This window comes from Eubalaena glacialis, chromosome 8 (assembly GCF_028564815.1).
Source record: "Eubalaena glacialis isolate mEubGla1 chromosome 8, mEubGla1.1.hap2.+ XY, whole genome shotgun sequence".
Taxonomy (NCBI): Eukaryota; Metazoa; Chordata; class Mammalia; order Artiodactyla; family Balaenidae; genus Eubalaena; species Eubalaena glacialis.
This window is the reverse complement of record NC_083723.1, coordinates 126,249,279-126,270,433: the sequence shown is the minus strand read 5'-3', so window position 1 is coordinate 126,270,433 and position 21,155 is coordinate 126,249,279. Positions and strand designations below refer to the sequence as shown.

Below are 21,155 nucleotides of genomic sequence, written 5' to 3'. Positions count from 1 at the left end.
CCAAAGGGGAAGGGGATGAGGGAGGGATAAATTGGGAGTTTGGGATTAGCAGATGCAAACTATTATATTTAGAATGGATGAACAACAAGGACCTACTGTACAGCACAGGGAACTATATTCAGTATCCTGTGATAAACCATAACGGAAAAAAATACGAAAATGAAAATGTATATATATGTATAACGGAATCACTTTGCTGTACACGGGAAACTAACACAATGTTGTAAAACACAATGTTGTATATCAACTATATTGCAATAAAAACAATAATATGCCTTAATGGAACAAGTCCCTCATTCAGCCTTTGCATACTCATTCAGTGCTTACGAACAGTCGAGTCTGTACTTCAGGGCTGGGGATACATTAGTGAAGATGAGAAGGTGCCTGCTCTTAAGGAGCCGACACACAGAATGATGAGCGTCTGGAGGACCATGGTGCAGGGGGAGGGGAATGAGCAGAGGGTCTCCAGCCCAATCGCAGCTGTGGGTGAGGATCTGCGAATACTTCCTGAGGCCAGAAGGTGGCTTTCACCAGGCAAAGGAGGTTGGGGTCGGGGTGAAGGGTGGGATTAGCAATGTGTTCTAGAGTGCAGGGACAGCGGGGACACATGTGCAGAGGGGAGAGGGTCTGGGACGTTTGGGGAGTTGGAGAGTGTTCATTATGACTGGTCCTCAGCCTGGGATGTGGAGACCAGCGTCAGGGGCAGCACCTCAGGAGCGTTAAGGGGTCTGGGCTTTCCCTTAAAGGCAATGCAGCAGGGGAAGGATTTTACATAGAAGGTCGACATGATCACTCAGTTACAGAACGTTCTGGAGCAGGGTAGACTTGGGGCAGGAGGCCAAGCCAGCAGCTATCACAGGGGTCCAGTGGGAGGTGATGATGGGAATGGAGAGGACAGGATGGGGCCTAATAGTACCAAGAAAGTAGAATTCACAGGACTTGTTGATGGGTCAAGTTGGGGATGAGGACGGCAGAGGAGTCACGGATGCCAGGTTTCTGACTTGGGCAGCGGAAGAGATGGTGGTTCCTTTACTGAGTAGCAATTACTGCAAGTGTAGTCACAGGAGGTTTGGCAGAAACAATGGTAAGTCCAGATTCTGAGTCTGGGTAAGTTCGGGGCAGGCATTGCTCACGTGGGCAAGGACTCCGGGGAGACCGGGGCTGGGGAGATGTCAGATAAAAGTATTAGCCTAGACTTGGCTTACCAACATGTGTGATTTACACTCATTAAATCAGGCCCAGCTGAGGACATTAAAACATAATTCCAGCTGTTAATGGCCATCAAAGCCATTATGGTAAAAACTAAAACCAGTCAGACAAATGATTAGGTTTTCAAATTGAAGAACAAACAGAAAAATCAATTCACAAATTTGCTAATTATCCTTTATAAGTGGAAATGGCTGAACTGAACTAAATTTCAGCCACGATATACATAAAATAAACACACTGTAAAATACATAAAACTAGGTCTGTTTTTTTAAACTGACTCATGGATTAATTATGCTCACTCGCATCTTTGTTCTGTCATAAGGAGACGCCCGCCTTCCCCAGGAGTCAGGCGACTAAAATAAAGCCTCATGGATTGTGGGAATAACCGTGTCAAAGGGCAGAAAGAAGACACTGGTATCGAGAAGGGTTCTTTAAAAAAATGAAGTATTTTGACTTTCCAGAATTTATAACTGATTTCTAATCATCAGTAAGGGTTGACACGGTGTTACAAAGGAGTGCTGGGAGGTCTGTTTTGAAGAAAAGGCAGGAAGAATCATTCACACATAACTGACCAAGATGTTGATAAAGTTCTTAGAAGCATCTTGTTTCACGTGAGCTAAACATTTTCTGTCTGGTGCCCTGCGTGTCTCTGTGCTGTTCACCAACCCAGACGCAGTAACCAGAGGATGAGTGAGGACACACAGCAATGAGGTCTGACTGTCCCCTCTGATAGCAAACAGAATGACATCACCTGCACCTTGGTGGGACAAGAAGGGGTGCTTCTGTACTCTGAAATTCCTGGGGAAAACCAGAGTTCCCTCTCTTTGGTCAGGACACTCAGTCCAGCCCATCCTTCTTGACAAGTTTTAATAGTGAAAATTCACATCTTTGTTTTGAGATCTTTCAAAGCATAGCAAACATTTTATGAAGAAAAAAAAAAGTCCTACTCAAAAGTCCAGAATTCTTTCCATGTGTTGGTCACAGTCTGAACTGCTGAACTGTTCACGGTCTGAAGCATCAGACAAGTTGCTAAATCTTAAAGTTTTTAATTTGCAACATCAAGTGTTTCTATTTCCATGAATTTTGGACCTGTGTCCATAAATCTGACGTTTACGCTGATTTTCCCTCTGGGATGCCGCGCATTTGCCAGGTATTCGCTCAGAAGCCGGGCTCTGCTCAGGGGAGCCCTGCGCTGGGGAAGATCGAAACGTAATGAAAAACATTCTTTGTCCTTGAAGAGCTTACATTTGGTCTGGGAAATAAAGTTATTCACAAGTGAAATAGTTGAATAATAAAACGAGGAAACTGATTAACTGCCACAATAAGTAGGGCTGACAATATTACAGCAGTTTAGAGAAAGAACAAGTCATGGTTATTTTATGGAGACGAAGAGATGGAGCCATTACTTTGATATTTTCCAATTGTGAGACATTTTAGGAATTATGAGAAAGAGGTGTTCCCTCCACCCAAATGGGAGAAGTCCGCCGCAAAATATCCTGTAAAAGTCCATTACAGACACTAAAGAGATTCTTAGCAGCACAGATAGTGTAGATCACCCCCGAGGCTACTGAAAAGGAATATCTGAATGTCCAGAACCTGTTCTGCACATAATGGGAAATGATGGGTTTGTCCATGGCTGCAAATGGAACTGTGGCCTCCAACCCACGTCCTAACGTCTAAAAAGGTTATTTTAATTTATAACTGCCTTGTTACACTATCTAAGGAATCTATCATTAAATGCACTCTTTCTTAATGTAGAACTCTGGACCTGCTTTTAAATTCTATTTGATAGATTATCCTGAAATTCTCTAACCTAATATTCTCAAGGCTGATGTGGGCACCCTTCGAAATTAGATTCTTTATAAAAAAATAATACACTGCTCCCATCACGATCGCATTAGGGAAGCTCTGATGAGGAAGAGAACATGGTTTATCTTCACAGACCTACGTGCACAACTAGGTCAGGACCGGTTTTCAACCCCGAGTCCACCTTTTTCTCCACTGCTCTGGCTTACAAGTAAATTCTGGAAAATCCCTCCTGAGGGTTTGCAGCAGAGCCCGGGAGAAAGGGCACATGCACAGTGCTTTGAACCCAGTGCGACTGAAGCACCCTTGTCCCAAGGACCAGTTTGCAAAAACCACCACGCTTGACCCCCGCCCCCCTTGGCTGGAACACACGTCTACTGAGTGGAATTCCTAAACGTTGCCCTTGACAATACATTTTCTTTTCAATTTTTAATGAATATGTAATGTTGCTCATCCAAGAAACTTTTAGAAATGGGTAAAATGCCCATAGTCTGGCCAGGCCCAAATAGTTATCCTTCCCCATATGCAAATATATACCAAACAGCTTATATTTAGCCCTAATCTTATTTAGTAGATGGTATACTTCCCCTGTTCCTATACAGTCTACCTGCTACTTTTTGATGGTTGTATAATGGCTCATCCTGTCAATGTACCATACTTCACCAAATTGCTCTCCTATAAACACGTAGGATATTTCCAGCCTTTAAAATCATTATTATAGATAATAGCATTATGAATGTCTTTGTTTATATAGCTTTTGGCTTCTCTTTAACAGGGGTTTCTGTGCTAAAGTGCAGGAATGTCTTCATGACTCTTACTATATATTTTCATACTGTTTTGAGAATGAATTTTCTCTTATGCCCCCCATATTCACACAGCATGACAGAAGTTAAAAAGAATCTGCACTGAATCATAATTTACTAATTACACTGCTTTCCTCACTTCCTCTATAACGCTCCAATGATGAAGTTGCCTTTGTGTTTTGAAATCCCTGTATCTTCAGAGAAGCTGCTGGTCAAAGGGAAAAGCCCTGGCAACCACTTCCTAATCGTCCTGGTTCTCTGACTGTGATCATCGGGTAGCTCTGCCCCATCCATTCAGGTTATTTGCTGAAAACTCAGCTTATTTACTTGAGTGCAAGTGAATATTAAAGTGACTGAGTCCCACAGAGCCGTGAAGTGATAACACATTGCCTTAAATGTGAAGGGTACCCTTGGCAGAGCTAGTAAATCACTCACCAAACCGGCTCCATCCGTTATTTGAGGACACATAAGGCGATTTCCATCCCCGTGAATTAATTTCTTGGCTGCTGTCATGGACTTCAGTGCCCATGATGAATGTTTTTACAATGAATACCAAATTAACCCAAACTGATTAGAGGCTTTTATAAGTTATTAATGGGGTGTCACTTCAGTCTGGTTCTCCCCATGTCTATGACATTTCATTAAATAATCTCTTGCTGGAAAGATCAATCTTTCTCCCCTGGTCGGACTTGTCAACGTGGATGAAACGCTCCCTGCTCCCTTGTTTTCAGAACTGGGTGAGCAGTAATGCCCTTGGGGGCTGTGACCTGGGGGAGGCAGCTCATCCATTTCTGCTCAGTTCCCCGTGGCTGCCGGTAGGGACTGGAGAACAGCGACCAGCTGGAGGTCCTGGGGCTGGGGACTCTGGTTTACAGGAGGGAGAAGGAGACAGGAAGTCCCACAGGCTTGTTTAGATTCCCGCCTGCCCCCTCCCCCCGCTTTATTGAGACATAACTGACATGTATCACTGTGTAAGTTTAAGGTGTACAGCACATTGATTGATACACTTCTCTACTGCAAAACGATTACCTCCTTCCATTCACTTAATTAGCATTTCATAAGTCAGACAGAAAGACAAATACTGTATGATCTCATTTATATGTGGAATCTAAAAAATCCAAACTCATGGCAACCGAGAGTAGAATGGTGGTCACCAGGGGGCAGAGGGTGGGGTGGGGGGAAGGGTGGGGAGATGATGGTCCAAGGAAACTAGCTTCCAGTTAGAGGATGAACATGTTCTGGGCATTGACTGCCCAGGCTTCTTATTTTTTAATTTAATTTTATTTTATTTTGTAGGATATATTTTATTTATTTATTTTTTAACATCTTTATTGGAGTATAATTGCTTTACAATGGTGTGTTAGTTTCTGCTGTATAACAAAGTGAATCAGCGATACATATACGTATACATACATCCCCATATCTCCTCCCTCTTGCATCTCCCTCCTACCCTCCCTATCCCACCCCTCTGGGTGGTCACAAAGCACTGAGCTGATCTCCCTATGCTATGCAGCAGCTTCCCACTAGCTATCTATTTAGAGTGAAGTTAAGTCAGAAAGAGAACAACACATACCGTATGCTAACACATATATATGGAATTAAAAAAAAAAATGGGGGCTTCCCTGGTGGCGCAGTGGTTGGGAGTCCGCCTGCCAATGCAGGGGACACGGGTTCGAGCCCTGGTCCGGGAAGATCCCACATGCCGCAGAGCAGCTGGGCCCGTGAGCCACAATTACTGAGCCTGCACGTCTGGAGCCTGTGCTCCGCGGCAAGAGAGGCCACGATAGTGAGAGGCCCGCACACTGCGATGAAGAGTGGCCCCCACTTGCCACAACTGGAGAAAGCCCTCGCACAGAAACGAAGACCCAACATAGCCATAAATAAATAAGTAAATAAAATTTAAAAGAATAAGGCTTTAAAAAAAAAATGGTTCTGAAGAACCTAGGGGCAGGACAGAAATAAAGACGCAGACGTAGAGAATGGACTTGAGGACACGGGGAGGGGGAAGGGTAAGCTGGGACGAAGAAAGAGAGTGGCATGGACTTCTATATATATACTGCCCAGGCTTCTTATAAGGAATGTATTCTCTCTGTTCCTCCAGGGATAATCCTGCGGTGGCATCAGCGCAGGGGAATTGTCACCTGATAATGGTCTTTTCTAAAGAGACACATGTTTGAAAACCTATGTGGAGCCAAAGGCTTAGAGGCATAGGAGTTGATGGTGTATCTGGCGAACGGTTTCCCTCCCCGCCAGGAGTCGGAGAAGAGTCGGGGAAGAGACAGCCCATGGCCCCCCACCCAGACCCTCTGTTATAGCCGGCATCGCCCCGCTCTATCAAACGCAGCCCCACTCAACTTCCTACACATACCAGACTCTCATCTGATGAAATTCATATTTTGTTCTCATTCTCTACATTTTGGTTAAGCCATGTAATAACCCTAAAAGCAAGAACAACAATAAATGCCATTCCTCAGCGAGCACTTTCTTCATACCAGGTTCCACGCCATGTACTTTAAACAGATTAACTTAATCCATATGGTGACTCCTACAAGATATGCATTATCATCTCCATTTTACAGATGAGGAAACTGAGGTTTTGAGAAGTTAAGTAACTTAATCCAGACCATGCCTTTAGCACGTGCCAGCAGCAAGATCTGAAAATGACCCTTCAACTCCAATGTTTTTGTTATTAATGGTCCTTGAAAACCAAAACAAACTAAATAAAACTTCCTTCTCCTTTTAAGGCTTAAGATGGGGATCTTCAGATTCTGAGATGGATGAGGTGGTGGTGAGGCTAGATCAGGGCTTCTAGGTTCAAATCTGGTTGGTTCCTGGACTCCCGGTGTAGTGGAAGGTGTCCTGGCTACACCTGCCCATCCTTTGAGCTCAGTGTTGCAGGGTGAGCGCCACCCACTGGGCCCTTCTACCTGCACTTGGTTGTCACCCCGAGAGCTGAGGTCTTCCCCACGGCTGCCAAGCTCTCTGCAGGCACCTACACCTGAGAGGGGCAGGAGGCAAATGCACTCCAATCTTCGCGTCTATTCTCTCTGCCATTTATTCCATTTGACAAAGTGTTTTCAAGAACAATCTCTTCATCTAGTATCTTATGCTGAATTACTGACATTTCGGTAGCATGAATTTTTACAATGGTAATGAGTTATTTTTAAAGATTCATTTTCAAATTAAAAAAATAAAATCAGATAATGAATCTAGGTTAAAAATACTAGACAGGGCTTCCCTGGTGGCGCAGTGGTTGAGAATCTGCCTGCCAATGCAGGGCACACGGGTTCGAGCCCTGGTCTGGGAAGATCCCACGTGCCGCGGAGCAACTGGGCCTGTGAGCCACAATTACTGAGCCTGCGCGTCTGAAGCCTGTGCTCCGCAACAAGAGAGGCCGCGATAGTGAGAGGCCCGCGCACCGCGATGAAGAGTGGCCCCCGCTTGCCACAACTGGAGAAAGCCCTTGCACAGAAACGAAGACCCAACACAGCCATAAATAAATTAAAAAAAAATTAAAAAAAAAAAAAAATACTAGACAGAATAAACATATACCTGTCATAAGCCTTCATGCATCAAAATGCATAGCAACTGAATATAAAGCAAAAATACATAGAAAAGCAATTAAAATTTAATTAAAACACAAATATATTGGTAACCTTTAGTCTGCCTATTTCAGAATTAGACAGCTGTGTTAGATCAAAAATGGGGACATACAAAAAAGAACTGAATAATACAATTTTATAGTTTTTAAATAGAAAAATACATCGTGTATATATATCCGTATAATGTTTATAAGAATTAATTACATACTTGGCTAAAGAAACTGTATAGGGCATGCTCTATGATTAAAATAAAGCTAGGAATAAGTAGTTTTTTAAACAGATTGAAAATTATAATTAATAAAATACCTTGGATCAAAAAAGAAATCAAATCTGAAATTACAAATGGTCTGGAAGGGAGTGAAAATGCAAATACTTCATCAAAAATTTAAGGATCATAATAAAGGCTGTATTTAGAGGAAAAAAAATAAAAATAAAAATTTGTTTTCTTTAAAGTGGGAACTCGAATGCTATGAAGTGACCCAGTGGGAGTGCAAAAACCTTCTGCCTGGATTTTCCTGAACCCTCCACTGACCCATAGAAGCGTATCGTGATGCCATCTGGGGGGAAGAAGCATGAGCCAGGGCCAGTGAACAGGTGAAGTAAGACCCTCGCTTTCTTCTTCTTTTTTTTTTTCCTGCTGGTGACATGTTAGAAAGAAAAATAACCTCCTTTGATAAAATGGTGTTGTTAAGTAGGCGGGAAAACAGCACTGAGACAAAAGGACTCCTAAGAAGTTGACTTTTAAAGCTTAGTTTCCTTAGAGCAGACTCAGTCCTTTAGAGTCACAGCTGTTACATCCCAGGCCTAAGAAGTGTAATCATCACTAAGGTACAGCCTGGCCCAAGACTCTGCAAAGGTGTCCCCACCAGGTAACTCGGAGAACACAGGTGTAAAGGTTTCCATGAGGAAAGGTTGCTGGAACTCGGGGAGGAAAGCCCGATGGACGTGTGGGGCTGGAGAGAATCAACAGGACAGCAGGTGACCTAGTTCACTCCCGGGGGGAGGCCCGGACTTCAGTGTCTTGGCTGAGCAGGGAGAGACCTGGGAGGGCTTTGTTCCAGCAGAATCATTTTATCCAGATTGGAGGGTCCAAGAGGCTTGGGCAGCTACCGACCTCCTGCAGCTCCCGCTGTGGACAGGACACTAAGTCTGGGCGGAGTGGACAGAGACGGGGCGGGGAACATTTCTGAGGGTGACCACGCAACACGAAGCAATCGCGGTTGCCAAGAGCTGTTGACCGTGGTGACAGAGGCACCTTCCACCAGAAGCGGAAGTCGGTGAGGAAAGAACCATGCCTCTCTTCTGCAGCTCCAGGAGCTGGCAGAGGGTCCAGGACACGGGGAGTGCTCAGTAAACAGATGAGCATCCAAACTGTGCATACACAAAAGGACTGGCCTGCCAGGTCCTTCACGTTTAGCTGGCTGACAGGCCACATCTGTCACCCCCCGAGAGCTCTGGGGCTATGGGCAAATGCTTAGGAGTCCAGTTCCCCTGCCCTGAGACCTTGTCGGGAGAGCTGATATCTGAACTGTTCGTGAAAAAAAGCACCTTTGTTAAACAAAGACGCCTTGACTCTCCTGGATAAATTATTCTATCCATGACTTTGCCTGGAAAAGTATCCTAGGGTCTAACAAGCCATGTCATCGTGAAGTCAAGGTGAATCCCAACTTTGGTAAACATGCTTCACTTTGTTCTCTGGTCTCCAGGGAGACACAGAGCAGTAGCTCACTGTCATCCGTACCCCAGCCTCCCGCCCTGGGCGATGATGGGTAAGTCGGCTTCCTCTTCTGAGTGGGGGTGCAGAGGCATGAGCACTCCTCAGTTTTCTTCCACTGGGCTGCCACACCCCCATCCCCATCCGCTCCCCAAGGGCGGCGCAGCCCCGTCCGCCACCAGGTTCCCTCACCAGCCCCTCTGCTTGCTCTTCACTTTGCAATTCTGAAGACTTCCCGACTGGCTTACTGTTCATTTGTCCCCATCCTGGGAGCAGGCCAAGCAAACAGAGACCCAGTCTCTTTGTCTCTGATCCACCAAGTGGACCTGCACAGACTCCAGCCTCAAATTCTTAATGTTGTCTAATGCTGTGCAGTCACGCTTGCAGAAGTCCCCACGTCACTTGGTTCTAAAAGAAAACATTGCCACGCGACAAATTCCCCAAGTTCCCTGTGCTCGTGTGTTAGCCCGCAAGGTGCCCTGAAGAGGCCTGAACTCAAACGCCGTCAGCCGTAAGCACAAAGAAGGCCACTGCAGCTGCCCTCAGTGTCTGTGTGTTTTTACTAAATGTCTCTAGCAGAGATGACATGCAAGGAAATGAAAGGATAATTTGATCATATTCTAGGTCAGCAGAGACAAAACCTCACATAAATAGACAAACACGCACGGGGGGGCAGGGCTTCACGAAAAGATCAAAGAACTCAGAGACGTTCTCAATTTAGGCAGAGCCTCATCTGCAGAGGATACCTGGAGAATGATACAATATGGAGAGAAATTTTGATATAGTTTATGTTTTAGTGTACATCATTACGTACACTGACCGCATAAAGAACGGGAGAAGGGGAAGCAAGGGGCAGGAACCTGTTCAAAGTTTTACATGTATTTTCTCACTTAATCCCATTTAATCTATCCAAATCCATTTTCCTATCTCTAGGCTTTCAGTAGATGATGTTGAATTCTGGAAACAACCTGGTTATCCGTCTTGAACAACCAAGAACACAGACCAGCACCATTTCAGAAGCGACTTTCCGGCAGACTGGAGGCCTCCCCAAGGTCAAGGTTTTCCCTCCCCTCTAACAGTGCAGGGACCAGTCAGGCAGTGTTCATGACCTACGATGTGATCGAAGGTCTAACAAAATCTACCCTAAAAGGTAAGAGCCACTAATTGGAGGCCACGTCGAAGCACTGGAGAAAATGCCTGTAAACCACTCCTGGTGCCCGGTGTCATCTTCCTGTGGTTTATGGGGTTCCCGACCCAAATGCATCGCTGAGACCCCTCCTCATGAGGAGGTGGCGATGCTGGGAAAGTTCTCTGGTGAACTTTAACCGCAGCTGTGTTCTCTGCTCCCAAAGGAGAATTACTCATTAAAATTAGAGTCCATTTCCTTTGGGGAGCAATATTTACTTTTTAAAATAAAATGGCAATGAGATTCGTTAGTGTTTACAAGGCCTGCTTGTGGGTTTTGAATTTTCTTTGGCAAGAGTGCCCACTGGGAGTCCCTGTCAACTGGGTGCTGGTCCCAGGGGTCAGGCCTCCCCAGGTGAGGATGGTCAAGAGGGCACTTGGTCCCCTAAAACATTTACTACCTGGCCCCTTACGGGAAAAGTTTGCTGACCCCTGCTCCAAGCTATAGGTTATCTTCTCAGTGATGAGCTATACTGCCTACTAGACTCAGTACAAGAACAGTATAATAAAAACTGCAAAGTTAGAAAAGTTTAAAAACTCAAAAATTCCATGAGCACAAGAGTACTTCTGGTACTAAGCTCAAATATCAGCAATTACTACTTAACTGAACCTTTACTTCCTTGAAGCAGAAAGGAAGCTGAACTTCCCTCCCCGTTAGTAATATCCTAAACCTACACGCAGATTCCGGCTATTTGCCTCCATCCAATTACTTTACGTTTAAGTGGTTGAGGACCACAAGAACGTATCAGCTGATCATTAACCCGTCCATTCACGCACTCACTTTTGACCTCAACAAATATTTCCTCAGCGCCAGGGGTTGAGCTAGGCACTCAGAACACACAGATGAAAAGTGCTCGAGGCTTAGACCAGAGGCCACCTCACCGCCGAGAGATGTGTGGGCAGGAAACTGTGTGTGGTAGGAGATTGCACGGTGGCACGTGGGCGCCCGGAGGTGCCACCCGGCCGTGTGGGCAGGGGAGCTTTCTCAGAGAACTTGATGCCTAGTTATGCTGCTGGTTATTCTTTAAGAGATGAATATAATAACTTCTGTAATCACTTAACCCAGCCGCGTCCACTGGGCAGCCTGGCATGAGTGTAAAGTCAATTGTCCAGGAGGCAGCAGTGGCTTCAGGCAGGGGAGGGACTGGCCAATGAGTAAGTTGCCCAGAGAATGATCAGCCCAGGGCCCCAGCTGCCCCGCATTCTAGACAAATCCTAAAGCGTGTGTGCGTGTGCATGCACGCAATACACACCACCTCCTTTTGCAGCTGTGGGTTGATTTTTCCTTAAATTGCAAGCCCTTTCCAGAAGGCAGGCCTAGGGGGTATGACCTTGTTATAGCATCCGGCCTCTCCCACGGGCCCACGTGAGTCTGCAGGTTTAGTGAGAATCACTGGGCAGGTAGAAAGACATCCCGACAATGCGCAAGTCTTGATGTTCTTTTCCGGATGACTATAAAAAGGTGGGACAATGACCACTCAGTAAGGTGCCCATTCCCTGTGCCCTCCCCCGAGTGGTGCCGTGGGCCCCCAAAGGACCAAGGAGAAAGGGGAGAGCCCTCTACGGAGGTGCAGTGCCATGTTTACGGAATGACTTGATGGATGTGGGAAAGATTTGCTTCCCAGAAACGTTTTCCAGCGTTGATTTTCAGAGGGACTTAACTATCAGAGATCAGTCACATGAGTTTTAAACACTTAGGTCTTCTACAGTGTCCTGTGGAACTGCAGTTTTTCCTTGGGTAAGAGTTAGCGCCTTTGAGCAATGATGACTTTTCTCTCCTGGTTCTGACTGCGTTGATGGACTGCTGTCATCCTGCCGAGTCAGCATGCAGCACCCTCCTGACCTGCTGTCACTGGTTTAGATCCTTAAATGTGCCTTTTGAAACCTCTGCTCACTAAGTGTGCAGCACCAGGAACACTCGGGTAACAGCTAAAGTAGCCTTGTGGCCGATACCCTCCTGTTTCTTCAAATCAGTTTGAGGCAATGGAATTAATACGAAACCAAGAAAAAATAATTGTACTATTGGGGAAAGTAGGACTGTTTTAATTCCTAAGACAGTAGGCAGCCTATCCAATAGAATCTTGCCCCAAGGTTTTAAAAAATGATCATTGTCTGCGCTTTTTCTGGGAAAAGAAAGCTTTTAAAATGCAGCTTTGTTAATCAGCTTAAAGATGTAGAAGAAAATGGTGACATGATCAGCCACCATGTCACCTGATCTTCAAACTGCAGACACTTTCTGCAACCTCCTGAACGGAACTAACAACTATCATCCGGTTTTAGACAAACGTAACGCTGGAGTTGGGACAAACCTGCAAGGTCACCTCATCCAGATTTTTCACTCAGTAGCTGGGCCAGCTGACAGCAGCCTGGCAGCTAGTTTGTGAACACCCAGGGTTAGAACCTTTGTCTTCTAACCGGTTGTTCAGACCCCTTTTCACTACACCATCCTGGCCATTCAGCTTCTTGAAACATCTTAGTTTTGCCAGTTTGAGTGGGAATCCATGAAGATATTCGGTGTAACGCAGAGAGGGCCACACTAGCTGTGGCGGACCCTGCAGATGCTACTTGCAGGGAGCCCGGCTCTACAATGGCCAGCACATCTACTTTTCTCATAAAACCTGCCAAAGGAAAGAGCCAGAGCTCCAAGAGCAAAGCAGAAGAACCTTCCATGACTCCATGATTCTCATCGCTCCCATCTGCGGTCCTCTGACGAGGTGCATCTCAGATTCACAGTACGTCTATAGTCCACACACACACCGCTCCCGTCAGGGACTGCTTTAAGGATAAAGGGTACCAGAACCAAGGCGTATGCTCTCCCAATTTCAAGACGGTTCTCGAGCAAAAGAAATGGCCATTTACATATGCAGATGTTCTGGGGGACTTTTTCAAAACTTAAATTCACACAAACACAGATTCTGAGTATAGTAAGATATATTCAGTCTATAAAACAGAAACTTCAACACAGAAACTTGGTCACTGAAAGCGACGTGCTTACCAGCTGTTGACCCTTGGGGCCCCATCCTGCATACTGAAGTTTTGCGTTGCTGACTTCTGGTGGATCTAGACTTTGAGGATCCCTGAAAGAAAAAAAACAAGCAAAGAAAAATGATGGGAAACAAGCATTTAAGATGCTGTAATATTATCCTCCAGCTGAAACTTACTCCTTTTTCTTCCATTGAATCAATTTCAGGAGCTTGTGTTATTAAATAAAATGTCTCATTCAGCCTCCATTAGATTTCTTCAGAGAGCTATATATATATAAAATTATATATATATATATATAATTATATATTTATATATATTTATATATGTATATAAAATTTACATGAACCTGCAATAGGTTCATCACTGCTTAACTTCAATAGTAAATATTCATCAAGAGAGAACATGCAGAGAGGTCTGTAGATCAGCTTTTAAAATATCCATAATAGTCAAAATTAAAAATGGAAATGCATAGCTATGCAGTAATAAATCCCCACAACTTATATTTCCATCTCTGGCTTTCCTGGCAGATAGGTTTTTTCCCAAGCATGATGCCAGGTCATTCTGACCTTTTAAAACCGGAGGTCTCGGGACAGAGTCCACCCTTTGGTTTGTGTTGATAAGAAGGGAGGGAGGGAAGGAGGGAGGGAGGGACAGAGAGACAGAGAGACACTGAGGTGAGAAGGAGTGAGAGAAAGCATGGGAGAAGGATTTTTTTCTTTCAAACATCACTTACATTTTTCATTCTTAATTTACTGATATGCAAAACACCATGCTAAAAAAAATTCTGTCTATGTACTTAAATAAAGGTCATAATGAATAAAAGTCATAACGAAAAAGAAAAAAACTGACACTTTTATAAACATTAACTATCTCAGCATATTTCGTGGCTGCCACTGTGCACACATGTAGGAAAGACTGACGTTCATGTTTCTTCTGGGTGCTGCTCCCTGTGTTCTGCCGAATAGGCCAGACTCTGTCGGGGGGGCACCCTACCTATCACGCGGCTATAATGTTTCTGGTGGGGAAGACACAGCTATGAATGTGCTCATTCATCTACAGAGAGACTAGGGTTGAGTGGTCTTTGGTGAATTCTAAAGATGGTGAATTTTAGGAGTTGCTTGAACCAAGATGAAGCAAGAAGGGAAGGGAGGTGAAATGGGTAAGGACGTGCTGATCCAGAGCTTGAGTCAGTAGAAAATTCTAAAGTAAATGTTTAATAATACTATCAGGGCAAAGCAGAATACATTTCAGAGTAAAAAGTGTCAGGGAAGACAAGACAGTCTGCAAAGCCCCAGGGTAGTTTCAGATGGCGTGGAGATCGGTCTGGAGAAACCAGGGAAGCCTGAAGGCGGGTGATAAGGTACGGAGTAAGGGGTGACCATGACAAGAGGAGTTGGCTGGGAAGGCTGGGACCCAGGCAGTTAGAAGAGGAAGGGCGTCTAACATGCCAGCTTCCAAATGATTTTAACAAATCCTACCATTTGTATGTTTTTTAATATTTCAAAGTATTTTCGTAAACATAGGTGATTTCCTCTCTAACCTTGTGGAGGGGAAGGCTTTCTAAGGATGACTCAAAATCCAGAAGTGATAAAACAAAAGAGGGGTAAATTTACATAAAAATTAAAATTTTTTTGCATGACAAAAAACCCACAAACAATAGAAAATTGCAAGAAACTATTAATAACAAATACCATGGAAAAATGGTTAATATCCCTATTACATAAATAACTCTAAAATATGGAGGTTATAAAAGACCACAACAAAAAAAATGAGAAAAAGACATGAACAGATAATTCACAAATATAGAAAAATGGTCCTCAAATGTATTAAAAAGTACTCAAACACACACAAAATTAGAGAAATACAAATTGAAACTACACTGATATCATTTCTCACCTATACATCCACACACATACATACAGATAGAGCCAAAATCCAGATATGTGAGTCCACAGGTTAGTATACATGTCCTTGCTCTGTTCATAGAGAGGCCTAGATCCAATAACCACCAGTAACAACGAGCCCACCCAGTGGGCTCATATGTTGCTCTCTCAGCACCATTTTCCAATTAAAAAAAAAAAAAATAGTGCTTCTAGGAGAAGAAATTTATCCAGGTTAGAACAAGAAAAATGCAGGATGAGTCTGGAACATCTTATGGGCCAGAAAGTAAGGAAATACTCAAAAAAGGTAGAGCTTGTTAACAGAAGGCAGAACCTAACTTACAGGGATCTCTCACGGCCAAAGTTGGAATAATTTGAGCAAAAAAAAATAATGATAATACTGGATTAACCCATAGAATAAAATAAATATCCATGAATCCTTACTAATATAAATAAATAATCCAATATATAACTAAGTGGGGGAGGAGAGCCAGCTCTTCCTCACAAGAGAATTCCAATCAATCAATGTAGAAGGGGAGAAGGAAGGGGCATCCTTGGACCAACACCACGGGGATGAACCTTGCAGACAAGATCCACCAAGAGATGCTAAAATCAGGGGGTCAAAGTCTGAAGAGAAACAAGATTTGCACAGTCGCAGGATACTTATCAACCACAAAGGGGAAGAAGATGGCAACTTTGCAGAGAGAAGCCTGGCAGACAGCAACTCAACCCAGAGATACGGGTCAACACCCCCAGAAGTGAAACACATCAACATCACGAACCTTTAGCAAGATGCACTGAGAGACAACATCCTACATATGGTATCGCCACCGGCAAACCCCGTCAACGATTCCCGGAGAATGAAAACAGAATCTGGGTAGTAAATCTAACCTTTTCTTCCTTTGTGCTTGGTCTTCACTTGCTCACAGGGGGTCGCGTGCAGAGGCCTCACCCGCTCAGACCAGAGTTTCTGACGCAAAACGGCTGCGCCCGACACCTCGGCTCAGGGCCGTGTGCACAGACGCTGCTCACGACACCGCGATTCAAGATGGCGGCAGCGGGCCGTGTGCAGAACCGCTGCGCCCGGCACTTTGCGATCCGGAGCGTGAGCGGCGCGGCTGCCCCGCCCCCGAGAACCCCGCCCCCGAGAACCCCGCCCCCTCCGCCGACCAGACCCTATAAAGCAGCCCCGCCCCGGCGTGGGGGAGAGCGCGGGCTCTAGAGCCCAAGCCGTTCTTTGCTCAGAGAACAAAACTTCCCTCTGCCTCTGAACTGAGCGCCGTCCCCTTCTACTGGCTCCAGCGACACCGGGCAGGAGACCCCTGTTGGGGACCAACTTGGGTGGGTCGGTAATAGTATTTTTGCCAAAAATGCATCGCCTTACTCCAATCATGAGAAAACTTCAGACAGACCCAAATGGAGGCGCTCAGCAAAACAGCTGACCAGTGATCTTCAAAAGTGATCTTTCTTTCCACGAAAGACAAGGGGAGACTGAGGAAACGTCATAGCCTGGAGGGGACTGAGGGGAAATAACATCTACAGGAATGTGGGATCCTGAGACAGAAAAAGGACACTGGTAGAAAAACTGGTCAAATGCAAATAAGGTCTGTAATTGAGTGAATAATATTGTACCAATGTTAATTTTCTGTTCTTGATAATTATACTGTGGTTATAAAATACACTGACAGTAGGAGAAGTGGGTTGAGGAAAAGAAGAGAATTCTTTGTACTATTTTTGCAACTTTTCTTCACCCAAAATTCTTCAAAATAGAAAGCTAAAAAATTCCAAAGAATTTTAATAGCTTATGTCTCATTGGTCATAAACATTATTATAGGAAATAAAGAACAGTTAGAGATTTCCCCTCCCAACGTACTGTAATCTCGATATTGAATTGAAAAAAAAAATTACTTCCATATCTAGACAGCATCAGCACTCAACACACACATTTGAATAGGCAAATAAGTAAGGATGGAGGGGTTATGGGGGTGGCCCTGAGTAAAAGACCTTTTGCAGGTTTGAAGGTCTAATGAATTCACCTGGCCTGGGTTGATTTAGAATTTTCCAAGCACAGAGGACAGGGTAAGAGATCAGAAAGAAACAGGCTTACTTAGTATTGAAATTCAGTTTGTTAGATTATGGTTTCTAGCAGGTGTCTAGGATATTCAGGAACAGCAGACTAACTTCTCTTCAATCTAACGAGTGTCAATTTCCATAAATGCTACCTGGAAACGGTACCTCCAGTGGATCAAGTGTCTCAGAAGGTTGGGTGAGCGCCCGGCCATGCACACCTTCCAGCTTTATGACCTCTGCTCCCCTGCACACAGGAGACCTTTACACCCTCTCTAGAGACGACGCACATTTCCGTCCGCTCATCACCGACACATCACACGAGTGTCCCCAGTGTGGAGGCAGCACAGTAACAGAAGAACCACGGGCTGGGGATCAGAAGTCTAGCGGCCAAGTGCCAGCTTCCCGAGGCACAGAGCATGCGCCTGGGCTGATCACACATGACCACAGATCACATGACTCAACAGTATACTGTATTACATTATAGATGCTGAAACCAGGTAGCACAGCACGTACCTAGTAGATATTTGAAAAATGCCCGTTTGTTTACTCATGGGTAAACTGGTAAATATTCAAGTCAACCATGCACCACTATCTAGGTGTAATTCTAACCAGAGGCACAATCATCTACCATCTATAGGGACAAATTTACTCCACAGAACCCAGCAAGCCAACGCATGTCCTACGTTTCTGCATTAGATGGGAACTTGGGTATAGAAGTCAGCTCTCAACCAGGTCCTCCTCATTTGTTTCTATGAAATAAGCCTGTATTTTTGCATCTGCCTGCGACTGTGTCAGATTATTTTGCTTTCATGTTAAAAGTGCCTTTCAGCCTCATCTCTTCCAACTCCCCCTCCAATGATCCACTTGATGGTCATTCATCCTCTGCTCAAATCTCCCACTGAATGGCTCCCCTCTCACAAGCCTAGCAAACACCCAACTTGGTTTTATGTTCAATCCACCTCCTTCATAGACCATTGATTGGAAGCAGCAGAGAAAAGCACGGAGCCAGCTGGAGTCTCCAACCCTTCCCGTCATTGTCCTTACAACCAAGTCTTGGGTGGGCATGTTCTTCTCAACAACAACTCCAATCTTTTGCTGCTCTCTTCACATCCCCTTTTATCTACTGCCTCTGAGCGGAGGCCCACCTGTGGGGCAGACAGGAAGGGGCCCCCGGTTCTGATGACCTTCCAGGAAGAACCTGCGGCTCGGCTCCCAGCTGCTCACATCAGGAGTCGGCTTCAGCTTTCAAGCCAGGCCATGCTCACCTTGGGCAGCCCCCGGCCCATGACTGATCATGGCCGAGGCACTGGAGCCTGACACTTTCACCCAGTGCAGGGTCCTCGATGGGCAGTCTTTGCTCTGAGCTCCCCATTGGGTTGTCCCAGGTGGTCAGACATGCAGGAGTCTGAGGCCCAATCCGGCTTCTTCTCCTTTTCCCAGCCTTGCAGCTGCCATGTTTGCCTTGCGGCCTGCAGCTTTTTCCTCCCAATCCTGCTGCTGCCCTTTGGTCTTTCATAGGCCTCACTCTTAATGTAGGTTCAGCCTTTGCTTCCAGGAAGGCTCAGCTGGCACCCCAGCTCCCTGCTACCAGAGGCAGGGGCGTCCCCTCTGCCCACACATGTAGGTACCCGTCCATCCTCACTCCAGTGTCCGAGGATGAGGCCTCCCCTCTCCTGTCTAAGCCAGCTCCTCCTCTGTGCCTCCTTTTCCATTCCAGCCTAGAACCATCAAATCCTTTCCTTCCCACTTACCTTCTTGGTAAAACTGTATTATTTATTTTTATTAGTTATTAGTTATTTTTGAAAATTAACATTTATTTTCCAGGGCAGTTGTAGGTTTACAGGAAAACAGAGCAGAAACTACAGAGTTCCCATATGTCCCCTCTCTCCTGGCATCAGTTTCCCGAATTATGAACTTCTTGCACTAGTGTGGTACATTTGTGACAAGTGATGCACCAATATCAATACACTATTAACTAAATTCTGTAGTTTACATTAGGGTTCACTCTCAGCCTTGTGTGCTCTATGGGTTTTGACAGATGTACAACGACATGTATCCACAATCTCAGAGTCAGAAGAGTTTCACTGCTGTACAAATCCCCTGTGCTCCACCTATGCATCCTTCCTCCCGCTCCCCAGCCCCTGGAAATCACTGACTTTTTTGTTTACTGTCTCCATAGTTTTGCCTTTTCTAGAATGTCATCGAGTTGGAATCATACAGAGTGTAGCCTCTTCAGATTGGCTTCTTTCACTTAGCAATATGCATTTAAGGTTCCCCTGTGTGTTTTTGTAGGTAACTTTTTAAAAAATTTTATTTTATTAAAGTATAGTTGATATACAATGTCGTGTTAATTTCTGCCATATAGCAAAGTGATTCAGTTATACATATATATACATTTTCTTTTTCGTATTCTTTTCCATTATGGTTTATCACAGGATACTGAATATGGTTCCCTGTGCTATACAGTAGGGCCTTGTTGTTTATCCATCCTACATATAATAGTTCGCATCTGCTCATCCCAAACTCCCAATCCTCCCTCCCCCACCCCACCCCCTTTGGCAACCACAAGTCTGTTCTCTATGTCTGTGAGTCTGTTTCTGTTTCACAGATATGTTCATTTGTGTCATATTTTAGATTCCACATATAAGTGATATCATATGGTATTTGTCTTTCTCTTTCTGACTTCACTTAGTATGATAGCCTCTAGGTCCATCCATGTTGCTGCAAATGGCATTATTTCATTCTTTTTTATGGCTGAGTAATATTCCACTGTATATATGTACCACATCTTCTTTATCCATTCATCTGTTGATGGACATTTAGGTTGCTTCCATGTCTTGGCTATTGTGAATAGCACTGCTATGAACATAGGGGTGCATGTGTCTTTTTAAATTATAATTTTTGTCTGGATATATGCCCAGGAGTGGGACTGCTGGATCCTATGGTAGCTCTATTTTCAGCTTTCTGAGGACCCTCCATACTGTCCTCCACGGTGGCTGCACCAGCGTACACTCCCACCCAGCATAGGAGCTCCCTTTTCTGTGGAGTCACGTTTATGCAGCCCCAGCCTCCCTAGGACTTGCTCCATCTGCACTTTCTACCTTCATCCTCTCCTCCTTCTTACTCCTTTCCACGGGGGCACCTTCCCATCTATGTACAAAAGACGCGTAATGCAGGAACAAACAAAACACAACCCGATGCGGCATCTCCATCCACTTACGATCCACCCGGACCTGTCTTCTCTCCCGGACCTCAGTGAGTAGTAGGTCCCATTCAGGGGCCATTTTCTGACCTCCCACCCCAACCTCAACCTAGTGGAACGTGGCTTCCATCTCACTGTGAGGCTGAAGCTGCTCTTGAGATCTCCCATCACCATCGAGTTGCCAAATTCTCCTTCTGTGGCCTCTTCTTCCTCTGCCTGCTCCTTAAGAGTGAGCGTCCTGGGTTCCACCAGCCGCACCTTCTCCCCCCATTCCACACTCCCCACCCTGGTGATTCCTTCACGGTCAACCTCAGTTCCTACTCTGAGGAGCACCAACACCGCAGCCCAGCCCGGGTCTCCCCCCAAACCTCAGACGGCGTACAGGGTGTCTCCACATGGACATCCCACTAGTCCTCAGCATTGACACGAGTGAAACTAAGCCCCTTCTGCCCCCTCCTCCGGTGCTGACACCACAGTCTCCCCAGCCACGCAAGCTAGGAACCTGCTGCAGGCATCTTAGAGGTCAAGTAGCCAAAGCTATACGTTGTCGGTCAAATTCTGTCCCCACGAAAGATATACTGAGTCCTGACACGCAGTACCTGTGAATAAGACCTTATTTGCAAATAGGGTCTTGGCAGCTGTCATCACATTAAAATAAGGTCATTCTTGAAAAGGAGGGAAGGCTAACCCAAATCCAGC

General features: G+C 45.1%; 1 protein-coding gene across 1 annotated transcript in view; it reads right to left on the bottom strand.

Moving 5' to 3' along the window:
* Positions 1 to 21,155, bottom strand: part of DPP6 (dipeptidyl peptidase like 6) — a 792,296-nt gene that overhangs the window by 180,500 nt on the left and 590,641 nt on the right. The window contains exon 7 of the mRNA XM_061198976.1: positions 13,315 to 13,396. Coding sequence (XP_061054959.1) covers positions 13,315 to 13,396 — 82 coding nt within the window. The remainder of the gene's footprint in view (positions 1 to 13,314; positions 13,397 to 21,155) is intronic.